Consider the following 19854-nt stretch of genomic DNA (forward strand, 5'->3'; position numbering starts at 1 on the left):
GAACAGTCTCAGGTTTTACCTTACAGACATGAGAGTGGTATCGATCTAAATCTCAACAAGAGTGAATTAGCGTTAAATGTCACAGTAAAATTATTCCTTTGATTTTGAATGTTTTTTACAGAAATGCATTTGAAATGTGTCAATTTGTTGTGTTTCTGAATTGTCTTTTGTTGTCCACATGTTGACTCATCTGGCACATTTTCACTGTTTTGAAATGGGCAGGGCTCGATTGGAAAAAGGTGAGGTCATATATTTCCATGCACCAATTAGGATTTATAACATTTGAATCAATAAGTGATGTGGGGTTGTTTGCTTGGGTTGCCAGGCCACTATCAATCAAATTAGCAGATTAGCTGTGTTTTTGAGTGATAACTCAACTCTAATGAACTGAACTCTAATTTTAATTGTTTTAAATATTTAATGTTGCAGAGAAATATTTAAGAGTCTTTAATGACTGTCCCGCTCCTTGTAGATGTCAGCTGTGTTGGCTATCTGTCTTGCTTTGTACTGAAACACAATTAGGGAAGAACACTGCAATACACCTTGAAGATGGACCTGGAAAATATAATATTTTAAAATATCCCTGATCGAGTTAGAGGAGATCATTTTCATGTAACACTTTTGTAATGATAATACCAAAGCTTAAGTAATAAAGGAAGGAATGAAATCTGCCTCTTGTCAGCGTTTACAATGTGAAGCACTTGCATGATTAGATGTTTTGCGATCGATGCAGCCTCTTCTCCCAATCATTAAGACTGCTCTTAACAGATTACAGCCCCCTCCCAAACACGCACGGTCTTTTCTCCTCCTCTTCCTGCCCCTCCTTCTGTCTCACACAATCTCTCTTTCAGCAGATAGGACAGGAGATTTGCCTCTTAAGCACTTCTTTAGCTTTCTCTTTGAATTTCAACCTTTTTGTTAGAGCATTTTCCTTCCACCTGAAGCTACAGCTCACTTCTCAAGCTTCAGGTAGTTTTTACCCTCGGTTTCACCTGAGCTCCACTGATGAGCAGACAGCGGAATGAAAAAGACTAAACTAAAATACAAGAAGTGGTGGTGAAAAGACTACAACTGACAAAGATGGACCTGCTAACAATCTTCTGTCACCTCCTGCTTTTATGTTTTGATCCATCTGCGGCCACAAGCCTCATTACAGGTAAGCTGCTCACAGAAAACACAGCACAGCACAAAGATATGAACTCTTTTTCATTCAATTGTTGATCTATCTGTGGTTTCCTCATTGCCTGCCTTCCTGACTCTATGCTGGATGTTTGGCTCCTGAAGCGGATATATTTGAAGCCAGAGGTAGGCAACACACTCCTTCAAAAAAATACAATTTTATAAAAGGCTTCTATCTCTGTAGTTGTACAGACTACTATAGGAGAGTATTTAGCTTGTGATATGTGAGGCTTGTGATATCTAGCACATGTAATCAGGTGTATGTGTGTGTGGGTGCAGGTCAACGCGTGTGCAAGGCAGGGAAGGGGAGGCCATGTTACAAGCTGGCCTATTTCTCAGAGCTCCGGCGGAGGCTGAACTTCGTAGAGGCAGAGCTCGCCTGCAGACGGGACGGAGGGCAGCTGTTGAGCGTGGAGTCGGAGTCTGAGCAGAAGATCATAGAGCAGCTCATCACAGAGCTCCGCCCAACGGACGGAGACTTCTGGATCGGTCTCCGCCGTAACCATGGAGACGAGGACAGCAGCTCCGACTGCTCCTCACAGTACTACTGGCTTGACGGCAGCAAGTCTACATTTAGGTGGGTGGGTGGCCATCTAGAAGGTCAAGGGGTCACAAGTGAATTTCAAAGCAATGAAGAGAAAAATGAAAACGTTTCGCACTGGTTCATTTTCACTGCTGTGTGAATGTGTGTTGAAGAGTTTCAGTACCAAAAAAAAAGTATATTAAAACAGGTTTTTTCTACAAACAAAAATCATTTTAAGAAGCCAAAGTTTTCAAATGATAAATGTTGTCTATTTGGCACGGTCAATAGTGAATCTTTTAGGCCTATACTGATATTGATTTTGAGAGTTTAAAAAAATCTGATGATATATTGGCTGAAAAATAGTAACATAAACAAACATTTTTGTTGAGGATCCCTTAATTTTTTTTTTACTATGTAATGATTGTTACCTCAATATTACTTCTAACATATTTTGGCCAACATATGCAGATACAGATATATCTGCAATAATAAATAGCTGATCTCTAATGTTGTCTAAACACAAGCATCTGTACAATAACTCGGGCTAAATAAAACGATCTAAAACTAGGATTTTTTAAAAATGTATTTAGGTACAATATGATCAAAGAATAACTCAATCTGACCAGATATTCAACGCCAGCTTTTTGTAACAGCTTTTGATTCTCAGTGCACACTTTTCGTCAGACGTACCAAAAAAGTATTGAGGTTTGATACCCAGCGTTGGTCTCATCAGGACTGGATAGCCTTTTTTTTTTTTTACCTTTCTTTCTAATTATTTTTTTATATGGGAATAAGAGTTGTAAATATTTCCCTTAAAGCAGCTAAGTGACTTTGTGTATGTACTTTGTGTGTGTGTGTGTGTGTGTGTGTGTGTTTGTTGTAGGAACTGGCACTGGGATGAGCCATCATGCGGATATGAGGTGTGTGTTGTGATGTATCACCAACCGTCCGCTCCTCCTGGTCTGGGGGGGCTTTACATGTTTCAGTGGAACGACGACAATTGTGAAACCAAGAACAACTTCATCTGCAAATACACTGCAGGTACTGCTGACACTATACTTCAATACAATACTCTTTTACTTTAAAATACTTTTAACATTGTTGACCGCGATTCATTTTCTCCACAGAGAAGCCACTGGACCCTTCGCCTTCTCCCAACTCTACTCAAACAAGTAAAATGTGCTCAGTGTGATTGTTAAAGAACATGTCTCAACATGTGATTCATGCAGACATTTACTACTACTTTGAAAGTGAGTGCGGTCAATATGCAGTGAGACAGTCTGAACATCATGAATGCTTTTCATTACAGATGTCTTTGCTTCATCGGTGCTGCCGTGGAATCCAAGCGACCACAACCAAGAAAGAAGCACAGGTTGACTGACCCAGTATACACTTTCTACTCTGATGCTGTCATATACAAACGCCGACATGACGGTCACTAAATCTGTATCTCTCTGTCTGTGTCTCTTTTAGCACTGAATTTGGTTTACATCATCATTCCCACCATTCCCCTGATACTACTGTTACTGACAGTGACTGGAGTCTGCTGCTTCAAACTGCTAGTCAGACGGTGAGGATCCAAAACAAAGGCTATGTTTTTTTTTTTACTAAATACTGAAAGCAAACAAAAGTTTTAACTGCACCTAAAGATTTCCAATAATAACCATATGAAACATTTCCTGCGGTGACCTTTGATATACTGTAACTCAAAAATTAAACTGGTCATCACTAAGCAGATTGTTTTTCTCTCAGAGATATGGTAAAAGTTGAAAACCCAAGGTACCAACCCATTGGTATATTTACTATATTTACTTTTGTTACTATTCCTACTAGAATCATTATTGTTATAAAAACCCAGAACTATCTATAAGCTACAGCCATCAAGAGGCAAAATTCATGTTGCTTATTCTAACATTTCCAAAATACAGTTGGCAAAAATTAAGAACATCTTGTGATTATTTTAGTGTCTTTAATTGGTATACTTAGAGGATCAGTTTGGTTTTATTCTATATTTATCTTATTGTCAACAAATCCAGTGAAAAGACCAAAATCAACACCTCGCCTCTCAATACTTTCTGACTTTCCTACCCAGTCTGTGGCACTCAGCTCCAAGCCCATGTTTTCCTACTGAAGACTAAATCTTTAAAATCGGCTCACTAATATACACTTTAATTTGTTTAAAAGTCTACAAAATTTCCTAAGACAGCTGGGTTTTGTGGTTTTTACAGGAGGAAATAATGCATTTGCTGGGGACTATATTCAATTGGGGATTAATACATGCTAGTTAATACAGCAGCAGGACGACGTATGTGGGATTTGTTTGGAAATAAATTACAATGTTAATCGTAATGAAGGAGCATGCCGTCCAGTGCAACGGTGTGGGTCATTAATGTGTTTTTAATCGTTTTTGGATGGACAATGGAGGTCTATGGCACCGAGGAATAAACCTTATCAGGCTTTCGCTACTTTGGCAATACTTGCTAGTAGGATCAGTTCACTAAGACACTGATATTTTTCTGACTCAAAAATGATTAAGTTAAATCAACAACTCAGTTTCAGTAGGAAATTTAGATCATACACTTCACCAATTTGGTATTCACTTCAGGAAAACTGTCTGTTACACCATCCACACCTTGTATAGAGTGAAGTCTGGTCCAGGTTTCATTCTATGGTGATGTTTGAGTTGTCGTGTTATTTATGCTTCTCTGTGTGTGAGACAGAAGGAGGAAACAGCAGAAATCAGAGGTATGCCAGACAGACGCTGACCTCTGCACGACTCCACCTGACGTCTACAACGTCATTCGCTCCCAGAAGGACGATGACCTGGTTTCAACTCGCCCGCACACCAAAATCACCTCCTTTTTATGCTCCTCCCCTGACACCCCAACAGGTGACTACGACAATCTGGGGGGTCGGGACACAGAGAGCGGCTTTGTGACGCTTGCCAGCACGGAGAGTGGCTTCCTCAACTTTGACCTCAATGACCTCAGCCTTGGGCGTCGTGGCACCCGCGACTTCTACGACACCAGCTTGGGCCGCTCAGGAAAGAGGGACTTGAATGACAGCAGTCTGGGTTACACTGGGCACAGAGAGTTTTATGACAGGAGTCTAGGTCGCCGTACAACTAAGAGTGAGCATTACAGCAGCAGTGTGTATGGGGACCATGGACTGTATGATGGCAGTGTCAGAGCAGGGAGTGACCTCTATGATCCCAAACTGAGGCCTGGAGGTCACACAGTAAAGGCTGACCTCTATCAGACATACATCACCAACGGCAAAGAGGACACTTACCAAACCAGCCTCGAAACCTATGGAAACCGAAAATCCTACCAAGCAAATCTGGATTGCTACAGAAATGGCCTGAATCTCGATGCCGGAAGGAGATACTTCAATGAACAAGAATGGATCAACAGAGAAAACTACTGATCCTCTAAACAGCTCCTTTATTGTGTGTACAGCAGTGTTTGTGTGGTTGTGGATGGGAACGAAAGAATGGGAAAAAAAACTGTCCATGTAACAGGTTGTAATTGTTTGTACAGTATGCTTCTGAAGCCTTTTAGGGGATTATAATCAGGTGAAGACCTGCTGGTAGACTAGGCAATGTCAATTATTTTGTGGTAATCTAACACACATTTGTTTAGGAATATGAATTTAAAATTAAAGGATCAGTTTACCCAAATTATATTAAAAGAAAAATTTGAATTCTGGTGTCCCACCATGCAGATTGTTTGGGTTTGATTTTCTAAGGTTTTGTGACAGCTGTCTCTGAGATTTCTACCTCCACCCCAATTTAATGGAGGTGAATGAGTTTTTATTTAGTGGTTACAAAGCATTGGAGATTTACATTTATATTTAATTCAACAGCAACCTGTCTTTCCAGAAACAATGCCCAGGTTACTCTGAATAATCCATAGGCCTTTCTTTTGACTGAGGAATGAGTCTGTGGATTATCAGGGACACTGTTTCTGGACAGGTACACTACTGTCAGTGCTACGAACACCACAAACCAAAGTCCACTCACCTTTATTATATTGTTGTGACGGCAGAAATCTCAAAGACAAATATCTCAAAACCTGGACAAGTAAAATCAACAATCTGCATGGTTAGACACTGCATCACAACAGGCAAGTGAGGAAAAACTGTTTTAAGGGGATGTCCACTGATTTTACTCATCAAAGTCTATTTACAAGTCTTAAAGAGCTACGTGAAATTTGATACATTGCCTCAATGTCACTTGAGTCAGTGTAAGTTGACTACAAGTTTGAAAATGGAAATAAAACTGGGGGTGTGGAGCAGAAAGAAGCCTCTGAAAAGAAGTGAGTACCCCAGACCTCTGTAGCCCGCTGCTCATCTCTGCCTAAGGCTAGCAGCTCGAGGCTACATTAGCCGCTACTAGCATAACACACCCAAATCTCAGACCGAACTCGGTCCACCGCCGGTAGTCTGTAGTGCATTGTGGGTAATGTAGGTGGCAGGTTTTGACAAGAAGAATGTGTGGAAAGACTGGATCAATTCTGATCCTTTTTTTTTTTTTAACTGTCCATTGTGAGTCCAACAATGTTATAGTGCGATGATAAATTGGTGGAATAATTTCTCTGGATCTCTAAGATCCAATAATTTCAGTTGATGTTGTACTTAAACTGTATATTTTCTTTTAGATGATTTACCACAAACAAAGACAGGAAAACCTGGGGGCCTTCAGAGGCAGTGGATACTCCAGCTTTGGGGAGAAGAGGCCCAGTAAAGAAGCCAAGTTAAAGCTCAAGTTAAACATGAACTCACAATGAGGTGAGCCAGATGACTTTTGTCACGTCATCTCACCTTTTGGTCCACACACTGCAATATCACCAAAATTTACAGAGGCGATACAATAATAACCTCCCTCAAGTAATAGCATGGAGCGTCTCAGAGTGATTACTTTTACATTGACAGTAAAAGTGTGTGTAGCTGCCTGTTTGCATGGCCTTGTCATGCTGCCCTTGCTTTTAGGATAACTATTGAGGTCTTGGACCCTTATGTTTGCTGTGCCTGAAAATACTGTTTTAATCACACCCAAGTTTACCTGATATAACCAGGCTACCTCATACGGATTAAGACACAATAAACAGATACTGCTTGAGGGAGCCACGGCTGGATATTTTATGTGCTACAGTGTGTTTTGACATGGCCTTAAATTGTGAGATGTTCAGAACTTGAATGAATTTCATTGATACACTTTTTCCCTTATTTATTGATGACTTTCCGTCTGCAATTAAGTAAATCAAAGACAGCCAAAGACAATGCTAGCGAGAGGACAGATGGCTCATACAGTGAATTCAGAGTGCCTGCAGCCTGACCACAGGAATGGCATGATATCGAAGTAAATTATAAAATATAGCATCGTTGTTATTATTCATTCAGAATGTATAATGCCTTGACGTCTCTCCTGTAAGTGAGAGTGGTTTGTATGTTTGTTACATAAGGAAATCTTCAAATAAAATGAGATGAGAATTGAACCTGTCTGCGTATGGTGCAGCGATTTTACTGTCCCAATAAAAAACAGGAGGGCTGTATTCGCAGTCAATCATGTTTTTATTCACATTCCAAGTTAAATTAACAACGCACCATCGCTTTCATTCATCTCTACCACTCACACCCGACAAAGGACACAATAAGATACTGTTCAAGTGCTGACAAGCAAACACTACAAGATGTCTTACATTAATTATTCAGAACAGAATCTTCCATTCAGGCCACATTTTCAAGTTAAGTATGAAAAGAAAAATTTGTGTGTAAAGGCCTGTCCTGGGCTAAATACATGTAGAATCTTGTAGTGTGCATCCACTGTAAGACACTAATTTACACACAGACACACAAACTGAGATAAAATGTTTGACATACAGGTCCAGCTGATACCTGCCAAGCATATCTGCATACTTTCCATTTTCTCTTCACTCACACACACACAAGCCCAAAAGCAGACATAATGGCCTTAAAGGGTCTTCAAATGCTTCAACACACATGCATGCACACATGTCCAACACACACACACACACACACACACACACACACACACACACACACACACACACACACACACACACACACACACACACACACACACACACACACACACACACACACACACACACACACACACACACACACACACACCCCAGCTGTTTTGAGGGGAAGTGATGGATTTCTGATGTTCGGATTTTGTACTTGGGGCCAGGTTGAGGTTCAGGTCCAGGTCAGCCATGGGTCCGCTTACGCAGCTGCTTTTGCCGCCGTGGTTTCAAGATGACGTAGCGCCTGTAGGTGGTGTGATGGTCTGATATAAACGGGATGTAGAACGCTCTGAATAGAGGAGATGACCTGAGAGAGAGAAAAATGTTTCATCAAAAGACTGCATCAGTCTCTTGTAAGCCTTTGTATGCAGGAAAAACAGATGGAGTTATCAACTTTATATCTAGTTTTGTCAAGTAATTTGCTTTATACTAAGTTCTACATAAGTTCTACCAAATGTCTAAAATGTTAAGAGGATACTTCTTATTTTTTCCAGTCTCTATTCTTGTGCCCTTTAAAAAAAAAAAAAAAAAGCTACAATACATTAAGCTTTTTTAAATTTAAAGACTTTAATTTTTATCATCTTCAGAAGATTTGGGAGCCATCTTTTTTTTTTTTTCTTTTTCTGTGTACATCATGCGTTTGTGAAATTACCTTGATGCTTGAAGGAAAGGCTTATAAGCAATGATGTTCCACTCCTCTTTGCTGGATGAATAACGTGGCTCAAGTGGCGTCTCTTCATCAGTGTCCAGGTCTACTAAGTAGTGGCACTGCCGTAAATCCACCTGCCAGAGTGGAAATTTCACAATTAAAATGCAAATACTATAACTACAGTGTCCACGTGTCAACAAACGTGCCCCTGTGTTTGAGTGACTCACATATCTGGTTGGCTCCTCCAGGTTCTGGTCGTTCATATTAGCTGGGATGATCTGTGTGGCCAGAGGACCAGAGGAGTATGGCTGAGGCAGCTGCCCTTTAAAGTCAGACTGAATGAAGTGCAGTTGCCAGCTGGAGATTTGAGACATTAGAAACTATAAGCAAGTGACAGTCACACCTGGAAATAACAAAATGCACTTTCTATACTTTATTAGACACTGAAGACACTGTGTAGGAATCCTGGATACTTACTTGTGTGGTAGAAGGAAGCTGCTTGGAAAGCGGTACCACTCTTTGCCCACACACACGCTAACAGGCCTGCCTTCAGGAACTGAGTGAAGAGTCGGATCTTTGGCGATGCGATGGAACTCTGGGTACAGGTCCAGAGGGGCGTGGTAGCCTGTAGACAGAGAAAGAAAAATCTCATTTCATCCATCTTGAACTGTTGCTTTTTGTTGCCAGACTCTAGAGTTGTGACTGTGTGCACACACACCTCTGAAGAGCGCGACAGAGCGAGACAGTGACAGCACAGTGAAGACCACGACTGCGCTTAGAGCCAACCAGTTGGAGGAGACCGTGTAGTGCTCCAGTCGGTATCGCTGGAACAGGAAGTGGTAGCATTTCTGCACAAAATAAAATCAATCTGTAAAACATGCACATTCATGACTAAAAGGGGTCTAATACAAAAGGCAAAATTGGAAAATGGCAAAACACACCTGTAGAGAGGAGAGGGCTACTGCCCCGCTGAGGCAGATGAGAGGGTAGATGGGAAAGAGAAAGCGCTCTTCTTTATGAGGTCTGGTGAAGAAAACCAACATCCACAGATACATGGGAGACAGAGTCAGCCAGTATGGACGGCCCAGGTTCTGCACTGCAGAAAACACACGAGTGCACAAGCATATGAAATCACAAGAGGACCTGCTTTGAAAATTAACATCACAGCAAAGGTAAACTTTTTAAACATATGTTAGATTAGATTATTTTCTTGTCTTTACTTTATGAGGCCACATTATGCCTACACTGAGGAAGACTCACAGAACAGTTTTGTAATAGTAACAGAAACAGTTAACAGAAACTTGCTGCAAGTGTACTGATAAATGTAAACAGGTGAGCATCAAAACAATGAGGTGAAAGAGTACGTCATTACCACTCCTCTTATTATCATTATTATTATTAGTAGTACACATATTGTTCTGCTGAGGCAGACGACTAACACCCTTTCCATCCCCCAGAAAGTACAAGCAATGACAGCATTTAGTCTATGTTTTTTTAGAGCTGATGTATGAAAAACACACAGTCCTCACCATTGAACCTGTGTAACAGTGTCTCCATGAGAGCGGTCAGTGGCAGAGAAAACAGTGCCAGAGCAAACACCAGGTTGAAGTTCAGGATCCCATTAGCAAAGTAGAAATGCCACGGCTCTGTACCTGAAAAAACAACACACAACATGCAGAAGTATTACAGCTCATGTACAGACTATCACAATAAAAACAACATCATAACTGTACAATTACCACAAGAATTACTTAAAGGAAAATAACAAAGAGGTGATGGTTGTTTGGAAGAATTTGTTATTCCAGATAAAACATTGAATAATGTTATTGGAGACTCAAGCCTAACTGTCTTATAAATATTGCGATACTGTCTGTGAATAATGCCTATTTCTTCCAACTTAACTTCTTAACTTAACCTATTAGACTTTCAGAGGGTTTGATGTGATAGTGTTGATGATGGTATGCCCTCTAGAGTCCAAAAAAACACAGTGCAGCTTTAAACTGTTGACGTTTTAATTCAACATCCATTTGCTCCATTCTGTCACTAATATAATATACAATCAGCCTAACAATGACTATGATAAATACCCCAAACATGCATTATCACTAGGTAACCTAAAGACAGGGGTCTGTAGGTAACCAATAAAAAGACAGTTTTATGTTTAAAAAAATAAAACATTATCAATAGTACTTCATGGTGAAATAGAGTTAAAATTCTCTAAAATAAACTTAGGGAGCATTAATGATGTGTGCTCTTGTATATTACCATACAGATCGGGTCCGTGTGGTGTGAAGACATTATACAGCAGAATATTGAGTGGAGCAATGACCAGTTTGCCATAAAAGAAAGAGTCCACTGCCACTAGGGGTACCTGAGAAAGGCACACAGGATAAACAGAAGGGAAACTGAATGGACCCATTGCTTGTGAACATTTACTATTACTATCCTCTGATTATTATTAATGATTACCTCTCCCACAGATGGTCTGTGCACACACTGCAGCTGCGACACACTGTAAAGAAACTCATCTACATGCACATTTTGTCCAGTAATATGTCATATTCTCACCAGCAGCAGAAGCAGAGCAACAGCTGACCAGGTGATAAAACTTTTCCACTCCCTCTTTATCACCAGCAGGTCGAAGGCAATTGGAATCCTGCAGAGAAAATAAACTAAAGCTGCATTAAGAGTAATACTTTTTGACAAGTCTGTCTGGGGAAAGTACTGCTGACAAATAGGCGTTTTAGGTTACGACCCTACCCAATCAGAGCAGAGAACGGCCATCCAACGATGGCACCGGCAGCCACGCCCATAATGGCTAACGGTGTTGAGTCCTGAAACCATCCCGTCATGGCAACCAGCGTCGTGTACATACAGAAAGAGGAAGGCAAGAATGCTGTGGAGAAAGAACAAAAAGAACGTGTCACAAACACGTGTCACAGTTCCAATATCTTACCGCTGCACAGCCTTATTTATTCAGGGGAATAAAGTGAACATGCAGACCAGAAATATGTTCCTTCTAAAATGTATACTGCACACTGTCCAAATGGCAGTTCAGCTCTGTATTTTTGTTGATCTGGCAACGAAGAGGACAGAAAAATAAGGTTCTGTAATACATTATTCTAAAGGTTGGATGGTAAACACTGAAGGTGTCAGAAAGGTATGGTAGTGAATAGGTGATAAAGATTGGCAGAATGGGTGAGAAATAACAACAGAGACGAAAATGGATTAACTATGTGAATAAATCTGACCAACCTGCAGACGAGCAGAACATCCCTGTGCTCAGGACAAGGAATGCCAACATCAGGCGGCCCACATGCAAACCAAACTTCTTACAAACTGCCCTGTGTCACACACACAAACAAACCAAATGATTAACTTCCATCATATATATCTATATAATCAGCCCAAAATTTGTAAGCCAGAACGCTTAGGGCACCCACTTGCATTTAAGAGGGGTGTAAACTCACTTGTAGAAATAGAGTTCACAGACACAGCAGGAGAATGCTAAGACACATCGAACAAAGTAGAACACCAACACCTGCAACACAATCATAACACAAGCCTGAAAACGTCTGCAAAGATTCCAGTATAATGATATGATGACGTGTGTGTGAATAATGTATGGTTTAGGGTGGCCCAATATAGAAACATTTAACTCGTCAGAGTTCTTTAAAAGTAGCAGATTTGTTTAAACTTATTTCCCACAGATGTTATGTTCCTACACAAAAATAGTTTCTTGCCACAACAGGACATTATTGTCCTGCAGTTTAAGGTAATCATAGTCCTCTCATAGCAGAAGAGATGCTGTGGGTCAGCTGAAGCTCATTTAAAATGTCAACAATGACAAACAACTTTTAAATGACAGCATATTTGGAATAGTTACCTTGTTTGTCTGTAGAACATGGGCATGCAAACAAGCAGGAAGAGCATGTAGCCATAAGTAAGTGTACGACCTGATGGCGTACAGTGGAGAGTATTCCCATGTTTGCATCCCTGTGCCGTACAGCAGGTAGTGCATCTGTCAAAACAGTCATCACAACAATTACAGACATGAACAGTTAAAAAAAAGAGAAGCAGTAACTTGCTGGAGCAATAAACATTTATTCTGACATGGATATTAGAGTATACTAGTAGTGAGTAGTACTCACAGGCTCCCAGTAGTTGAAGGTCTCATCGCAGTCTGAGATGTTGCTGAGCAAAGCTGCACAGAAACGTGCAGAAAGTAGGCATTTAAATGCAGTCGAACCTTCTGGAGCCCAAACCTGCCCTCCGCGACTTATTGATCTATTTAAAGAAATCACACAGATGCACAATTGCTAAATTCCCTACAATAATATATGCAATATCATTAAGGTCCATTTCTGTATCATAATGTATTAAACAACATCAAAATGCAGGGTTCTTACATTATACCTCAGTACTTAAATAGTACATCAAGTCTGCTTTGTGCATATTTAATAGAAAATGACCTAGTTAGCCATCTGAAGCAGACAACCTAATGAACCAGTATACTGGCCTTTTCACAGGTGCTTGTTTGTGTTTTAACACACAGGCTGGTGGATGTTTCTACATGCTTTAAATAAAACACCAATTAAGGCCCCAATTAAGGCCCCAATTATGGCGATCATTTCAGAGTTGGCTAATAAAGAAGCCCTTAATTACAGGAAGTGGTTGGTCGACCACAACGTAAATGTCAACTCACAACAGAGAAAAGGCAAGCCCTTATTACTCGGAGGAGTGAGGACTGTCCCACAGAGAAAACACAATTGACCTATGCCAGCTATCACTTACTGTATTAAAAGGTCTATTAAAATTAAATGATATGTTATACAGTCGCACAGTTGTCCTCCATTACTCCTCTGGTTCCAGTTTTCGCAATTAGCAGTCTGTTGGTTGTCTGTTTTCAGCTTGTGGCTGAAACCTAAATGTTTTATCTAAATGTTATATCAATTTCATATTTGTCTTGAGCGATTGTCCTACTTTTTAATTAGCCTTGTCAGCCTTGCTCTTCCTGACAGACACGATTATGATTATTGTGACTCTCATTGGTACTATTAGTAGTAGCATCATTTTATTATTCAAAGCTTTATTATTATTTTATTTTGATTTTACATCAGTTATTTTACCTATTTTCTTGTAAAAGTGCTGTATAGATAAATTATCATTATTATACAGATATGTAGATAGTGGTAGCATCCAAACACACAGGATGTTGTCTACACATGCCTAACAGGAGAGACCAAGGTCTAGGTAATTTCTGATTAGATCTACACAATTCGAGTGTACAAATATTTTATCACATGGTTTGCCTTAAAATTGTGACATATGTGCACTTTACATTTTTACATATATTTATATATAGATATATTGATCTTGAATTTTAATCCTTTATATTGTTTTTTCTAATTATTAGTTTTCACACTAGTCATAAGAGAATATATTGTTTGTGTAATGTATGTGACAAATACAAAATCCTTGATTCCTGAATCCATAGCTTTATCATTTGTAGCTTACAGTAGTATATTTACAACCAGCTGACTGAAAAAAACATCATAATAACAGCTGTCTGACATAACATTATCGTGTAAAAAGTACTTATTATAATTAATCATCTATTAATGGACATTATAATTACCTCCCAGATGTGGACAGCTGACTGCTTGTTCAGTGTAAATATCACAAGTGAACACAGTATTTTAGTGTTTATAGGGACAGTGATAACCTCCACTCCCCCTCGTGTCTGGCAGTGTTTCCTCATGTTCTCGCCACCAGATTAGTCGGCTCAGTTGCAGTTTAGCATAAATCCTCACGTTACGTTTTACTATGACACGTCATCTTACAAATTGTCAAACAATCTTTCAAAAGACTTCAGCAACGTATCAACAACACCAATCACTGATTTGAAATGAACCTCTATGTCCGTGCTGAGTTGACCCACTCGTGAGGGCTAAACTGTTGTCAGCTGTCATAAATCTGGCAGTGTGACAGTTGGGGAGAATGAATGAAGCTGACCAGGTAACCCAGCTGCGTTACGTTGCTCTATCAAAACATAAATGATACAACTAGTTAAGTTATTGGGGCGGAAACACAACTTAACAGCTATTATATTATATTTCTACTGCTAACACATAGTCCTGTAGTTGTTATGTGGACGTTATCGATCGTTGTTATGGTGTTGTTATGTTCAAAACTTGCTTAACGTATCGAAGTAGCTAGTTAGCTAAGCTAGCTTCCTCTGCTCTTGCTGTCAGTCTGACCGGGGGATGGAGCTCACAGCACCGGAGAGTGTCTCCTCTACCGGCTCATACTCACTCTTGCCGAGTCTCTGTGATTTTACTGTCATCACTGCCTTTCTCCTCTTTCGGTGGCCGAGCTTCGGGGGGGATGTTCACGTTGTTTGGATCTTGTCTGCTGCCTCGCCTGGTTCGCTGTCGCAGCGCCTTGGCCGCCATGTTTTCCGATGCTGCTCCCGAGTCAGGTCTTCGTACATTTTCGCCGCTGTCCGGTTATTGACGGCTCTCATCAGAGTATATGAATGCCTCTGAGCCGCGAAAGGTGTTTTCAGGATTGATCCTCTTAGCTTTATTTTAACTTATATTTTTGTTCATATATTCTCCTTATTTTTAGGACTGTATGTACAAAACTCCACAAATATGAGAGGAATGGAGATGATATGGCTTGTTTGTCTTTTTAAATTAAACCGCTCAAGAGAATAGGGGTTTGTAACCCCCTCAAATGACCTGTTGCACACTACTAATTTGAATTAATCAAAATCACTCATCACTCATTTGCGCTATGCACTGATACCTCTTTACAGACCCTGGTATGTTTCTTAGAAATAACTATTAATTTGGTAATACTTATGGGTTAAATACAATAGACTTAGTGTTCAGTTGGTACATTTCCAATTAATCTATTCCAGTGAATTAACATACCTTCTTTGTCTTTTACTCAATGCACAGCAGGTCAGCTGAACATGCAAAAATGTGAAATTTGTTTACAGGCAAGCATACAGTCCAACATATATGAAACATGAAGTTTATAATCATAAATTAATAATTCATCTTAACTTGGGTTCAAGTGGAGCAGTTATTTCAACAAGATTTATCTGGGAATCAACAACTGCTTATAAACTCAACACAACTAAATCCAAACTCATTACTTCATGTCCTATAATTAGTACCAATATACATAATTCTTTCCACAAAACTTTCTAGGAAATTATGGACTCATCTGAGAAATAAATTGGCTTTGCTTGTTAAAGATGCTATTAGGACAGAGATTATTGATTTCAGAGCTGTTTTATTACTTGCTTTTATGCTTTGTCACAACATGTGACTCTTACTATTTTACAATGATTCTCTATAGACCACAAATTAATGTTAAATAACACATTTATTGTATGATAATTAAAACACACACAGACACAAAGAATCCAATCACATTCCAAAGACATACTACATCAAGCAATGCCTCAACTGTAAACACTGTTCAACTACAGTTTTGCAGATCATACGCTTGTAATTTGCTTAGCAGTTACAAACAGACTTGTAATCATAATGTCTCTGAAAAAAGTAAGCAGCTAAATCCCTGTTCCTCCTAGACATTCAAAGGTAGCTACCTGATGGTGACTTGTAACTGAGAGGTAAGAAAGGATTGCAGGTGTTGATGAAATTGGAGGGCTCGTGTGTGTGACAGAGCATGTGTGTGTGAGTGGTAGGTGAGTCTGTAGCAGTAACTGGTCTGGCTCAGGTCAGGATGTGAGAACGTATCGATGAGTTTAACTTGGTCCACGGTCCCGTGACTGGCCTCTCGGACCACAGCGTGGAACTTCCTCTCCTCCCACGTCGGCCCTGTCCAGAAGCTGATGTCAAAGCTGAAGTGCTCAGGAAACAGGGAAAATGGGTGGAAAGGTTTGCCTGGTGATGGGCTGGGTGCAAACTGTTTTAAAAAGCGTGGGTCATGTGACCACAGCAGCCGCCAGTCGGGAAGTGAGAACAGGAGGACGGCGAGGAGGTCCAAATTTAGGGACACAGTGATGCTCACATGGCTAATCTTGTCTCTTGCTTTGCTTGCAAACACTCTTCCAACCAAACCCATTGGCTGTGCCATCAGACGCAGACCTCCTTGTTCTGTGACTACAGAGACCCCGTAGGGAGCGAGCAGCGTTTCCAGCCTTTGTCCAAGCAATTTCATTGGCTCACATTCTGAAGGGAAAACACCTCTGAGGAGAAGCTCATGAAAGGCAGGCAGAGCCCAAAGGTTGACGGGCACATTCCTGAACACCAGGCCACTAATGCCAAATAACAAGTTGGTAACACCATTAGAGCCCCCACAGGGCCCCTCCTTCTTTTGTCCTTCAACTTCAACACTTTTATTATTCCCCTCATTCTCCCCAAGACTCCCTGCATTGTTAATCAACTCTTCTTTTTTTGTTAGAAGCTCTTCAAAATGAGGGAGCAGTGATGGACGCAGTATATAAAGACCACTTTCCCCTTCAGGATCAACATCAAGAGAGCATGCAGACCTTAAGCCCTCAGCTCCTTTGCGCCTCACCCTGTCCACTTTATCTGAGGTACAACATCTGGTTGACAGAGTGTCTTGTGTCTCTGTGCAGGTCAGCAAATCTTTTGCTTTGTCTGTAGAGGTATGAGCGTCAGAGTTGAGGTCTTTCTGAAGCAGGCGGATCCAGTAGCAGTGTGTACTTTCAACGGCACGGCAGCACATCTGCAGCTGTTTGGCCGTGAGGAGGAAGGGAATGGTCTCTGTCGTCATGGAGACTGACCACTTCTCTGCCAGTCCTTGGAGAATAAAATCTTGCACCAACCTGACAGGGTGGACAGAACCCGAGCAGAGAAATCCCCTGATGAAAGAGAAGAGACAGTAAGCACGTGGTTATGCAACTTCTTTTGCGTTGGTGGCTTATTAACGGCATGAGAGTCTCTGCGTAACTGTACCTGAATATGTAATCACTGAGCTCGGCTGGTATGTTGTACTGGACTGTCTCCCCTTCAAAAGCCTCCTCCACTTTAACTATCTGAGCAGGGGTGTAGGGGAGGCTGCGAGTAAACACATGGAGCAAAGCTTTCTCCACATGAAAGCCCTTATCCTGGCTCCTGTACAACAGCAACACCATCATTAAACAGTGTCAGTATACACACACACACACACACACACACACACACACACACACACACACACACACACACACACACACACAGGGACACAAAGTACTGTTTCTATTTATACACTCACCTTTACTTCTTACCTGTATCCAGTGCACTTGTAGTTCTGATATTTCTCATTTTCAAAAGGATGGACATCAGTAAGGATTAGGTGTGCCTCTGCTGCCATGGCAGCCACCTGCCAGCTGTTGTGCCACTCTCGCTTCGGGTGGTCCGCTGGTGTCCCACCCTGTCCGTTGCACAAGGAAACATGAACCTCACCGTCTTCAGCCAACACCTGCACACAACTGGAGGCACAGAAAAACAAACACGAGTATTCAGTGTATGTACATAATTAGAGCTGGGTCTCATGATCCCTAATAAGAGTTTCAGTACTGATGCCAAATTATACAGTACTTTACAGTGAGAAGTATATAATATGTTTTTCTACAAAACCTGTTTGTTTCACACAAGAAGCAAAAGTTCTCAAATGTTAATTGTTGTCAAAACACAAGCAGCCATAAGAACTTAATAAATAATAACTAAAATAAAATTAATTATCTAAAACTGACAAACCTGATTTAAATTACTGAGATTGCTGTACAGATTGTAAAGTCCCTAGAGGCAAATTGTGATTTGTGATATTGGGCTATATAAATAAAACTGACTTGACTTTAAATTAGGTACTGATCAAAGGATAAGCATTCGACACCAGCTTTTATTTCTCGATTAGTCGTCAACACTTGGTGCTACAGACAAATTTCGGTCAGTCCGAGAAACAAAATTCACGAATGATACCTAGTTCTATACATAATCTGTAGTTATTGGGCTAAACATAACAAAACCAGACATAAGAAGTGTCATAAATCAGAATGTCAGTATCAGTAAAAGTGATACAATATCCAAATGCACAGTGATTGTTTTTTAATTAATAGTTTGAAAGAATAAGTTTGGACACAAAAAATATTCTATTATTATATAACCCCATCCACTGATGGAGGCAGTGAAATGTTGTTGAAAGCTCTGAATAAAGCTTGTGATGCGACCTTGAGTTGAGATTTTCTTTGGTCAAACTATTTCAAGGTTGGAAATGATCTAACGAATGATCTTACAATTCTATTTACACCAGCTGACATTATGTAAAATGACTTAGATGATGGATGCTAGACAGGGATCTCTGACAACAGAAAATGTTGTAAATGGATTTAGTTTTATGGTATGGTGCAGTTATACCTGAGGAAGAAGTTTTTGAGAAGTTCTCTGTTCTTTTTAACCCCACTCTTTCTCCCACAGTGAGGAAAGTTAAACACCACACGGTCAAATACACGGCCCTGAAGAGGGGCACATTCCCCCAGCTTTCTGCAGTCCACCTCAAAAAGCACCGCTCCACCTGATGAACACATAGGGAAAAAAAACAAAAGTGTAGTCCCACAAAATACAGCTCAGCACAAACATGAGTCCTCACAAAGCCGTACCTGAGTCCTTGATGATCTGAATGTTACTGGCTGCACCTTCATGCCGCAGTGCCTCCTTCTGACGCTGCAGGCAAGTGGCTGTTATGCTGGTCTCTGTTTCAGAGTATAACTGGCTCTCAGAGGCAGAAAATGAGAAGTTCCCTTCTCCCACCAGCAATATGGACCGTGAAGGAGACATGTCCACTCCAATTGGAAATGAGGGGGACACACAAAAACTAAATTCCCTGAAAGATGCCCCACAATCTGCCCCCTAATAGGTCTGAGTGCGAAAGGAAGAGACGCGCGTAGGAGAGAAAATGACCGCCTTCAGTCTTCTTCACGGTCTATGATCGTAATAATTGCATATTTGAGTAAGAAACGTCAGTATTTTGTGTCTAAGACTGGCTCGGCTAAATAAGAGAAGTTAAATTGGCTGTAATACAGAATAAAGCCGTTGACCTTCTCCTGCTCCACGGCGCTGCAGTACACGAAAGCCTAACAATATTATCCCACCTGTAGTAGCTTGCGTTGATCGCTGTGTCGCAGATACAGTAGTCCGACAAGAAACAAAACTCAACGGACGTTAGGCTGTTTATCCGAGCACTCTAAGCCGAAAAACAACAAAGCTAATGTATTTCAATTATAAGTTTGGTAGGTGAAACTGTGTAGTTATTATTTTAATAATATTACCATTGAGTTTTATACATGTAAATGTAAAAGCGTAATTGTTCAGACCACAGGATTCCCGTCATGGTTTCAGAGGGACACATTTGCTGGATGGCGCAGCACATCTGGAGGAGGGAGCTATATGCAGCATCAGTTTATCCCAGCA

The 19854-nt window shown here is 40.6% G+C and overlaps 3 protein-coding genes across 3 annotated transcripts; 1 reads left to right on the forward strand and 2 right to left on the reverse strand.

Annotated features, from left to right (window-relative positions):
• Positions 1 to 1080: 1080 nt before the first annotated feature.
• layna (layilin a) lies at positions 1081 to 5128 on the forward strand. Its single transcript, XM_070916904.1, has 8 exons — positions 1081 to 1156; positions 1285 to 1305; positions 1459 to 1756; positions 2586 to 2743; positions 2830 to 2874; positions 3012 to 3074; positions 3176 to 3272; positions 4423 to 5128. The coding sequence occupies exons 1-8, from the start codon at positions 1081 to 1083 to the stop codon at positions 5126 to 5128; spliced, it is 1464 nt and encodes a 487-aa protein (XP_070773005.1).
• A 2650-nt stretch (positions 5129 to 7778) lies between these two features.
• On the reverse strand, positions 7779 to 14856 carry alg9 (ALG9 alpha-1,2-mannosyltransferase). The gene is made up of 15 exons (XM_070917288.1): positions 14717 to 14856; positions 12553 to 12688; positions 12288 to 12422; positions 11872 to 11942; positions 11657 to 11745; positions 11162 to 11297; positions 10970 to 11057; positions 10667 to 10772; positions 9931 to 10053; positions 9343 to 9497; positions 9120 to 9249; positions 8879 to 9026; positions 8629 to 8758; positions 8405 to 8535; positions 7779 to 8059 (listed from the first exon to the last, which is right to left on the reverse strand). Exons 1-15 carry the CDS (start codon positions 14854 to 14856, stop codon positions 7936 to 7938), a joined length of 1842 nt encoding a protein of 613 aa, XP_070773389.1. The 3' UTR covers positions 7779 to 7935.
• Positions 14857 to 15781: 925 nt separating this feature from the next.
• On the reverse strand, positions 15782 to 19401 carry fdxacb1 (ferredoxin-fold anticodon binding domain containing 1). The gene is made up of 5 exons (XM_070917911.1): positions 19044 to 19401; positions 18802 to 18958; positions 17673 to 17876; positions 17362 to 17520; positions 15782 to 17267 (listed from the first exon to the last, which is right to left on the reverse strand). Exons 1-5 carry the CDS (start codon positions 19219 to 19221, stop codon positions 16022 to 16024), a joined length of 1944 nt encoding a protein of 647 aa, XP_070774012.1. The 5' UTR covers positions 19222 to 19401; the 3' UTR covers positions 15782 to 16021.
• Positions 19402 to 19854: the final 453 nt, after the last annotated feature.

This window comes from Enoplosus armatus, chromosome 13, assembly GCF_043641665.1.
Source record: "Enoplosus armatus isolate fEnoArm2 chromosome 13, fEnoArm2.hap1, whole genome shotgun sequence".
Taxonomy (NCBI): domain Eukaryota; kingdom Metazoa; phylum Chordata; class Actinopteri; order Centrarchiformes; family Enoplosidae; genus Enoplosus; species Enoplosus armatus.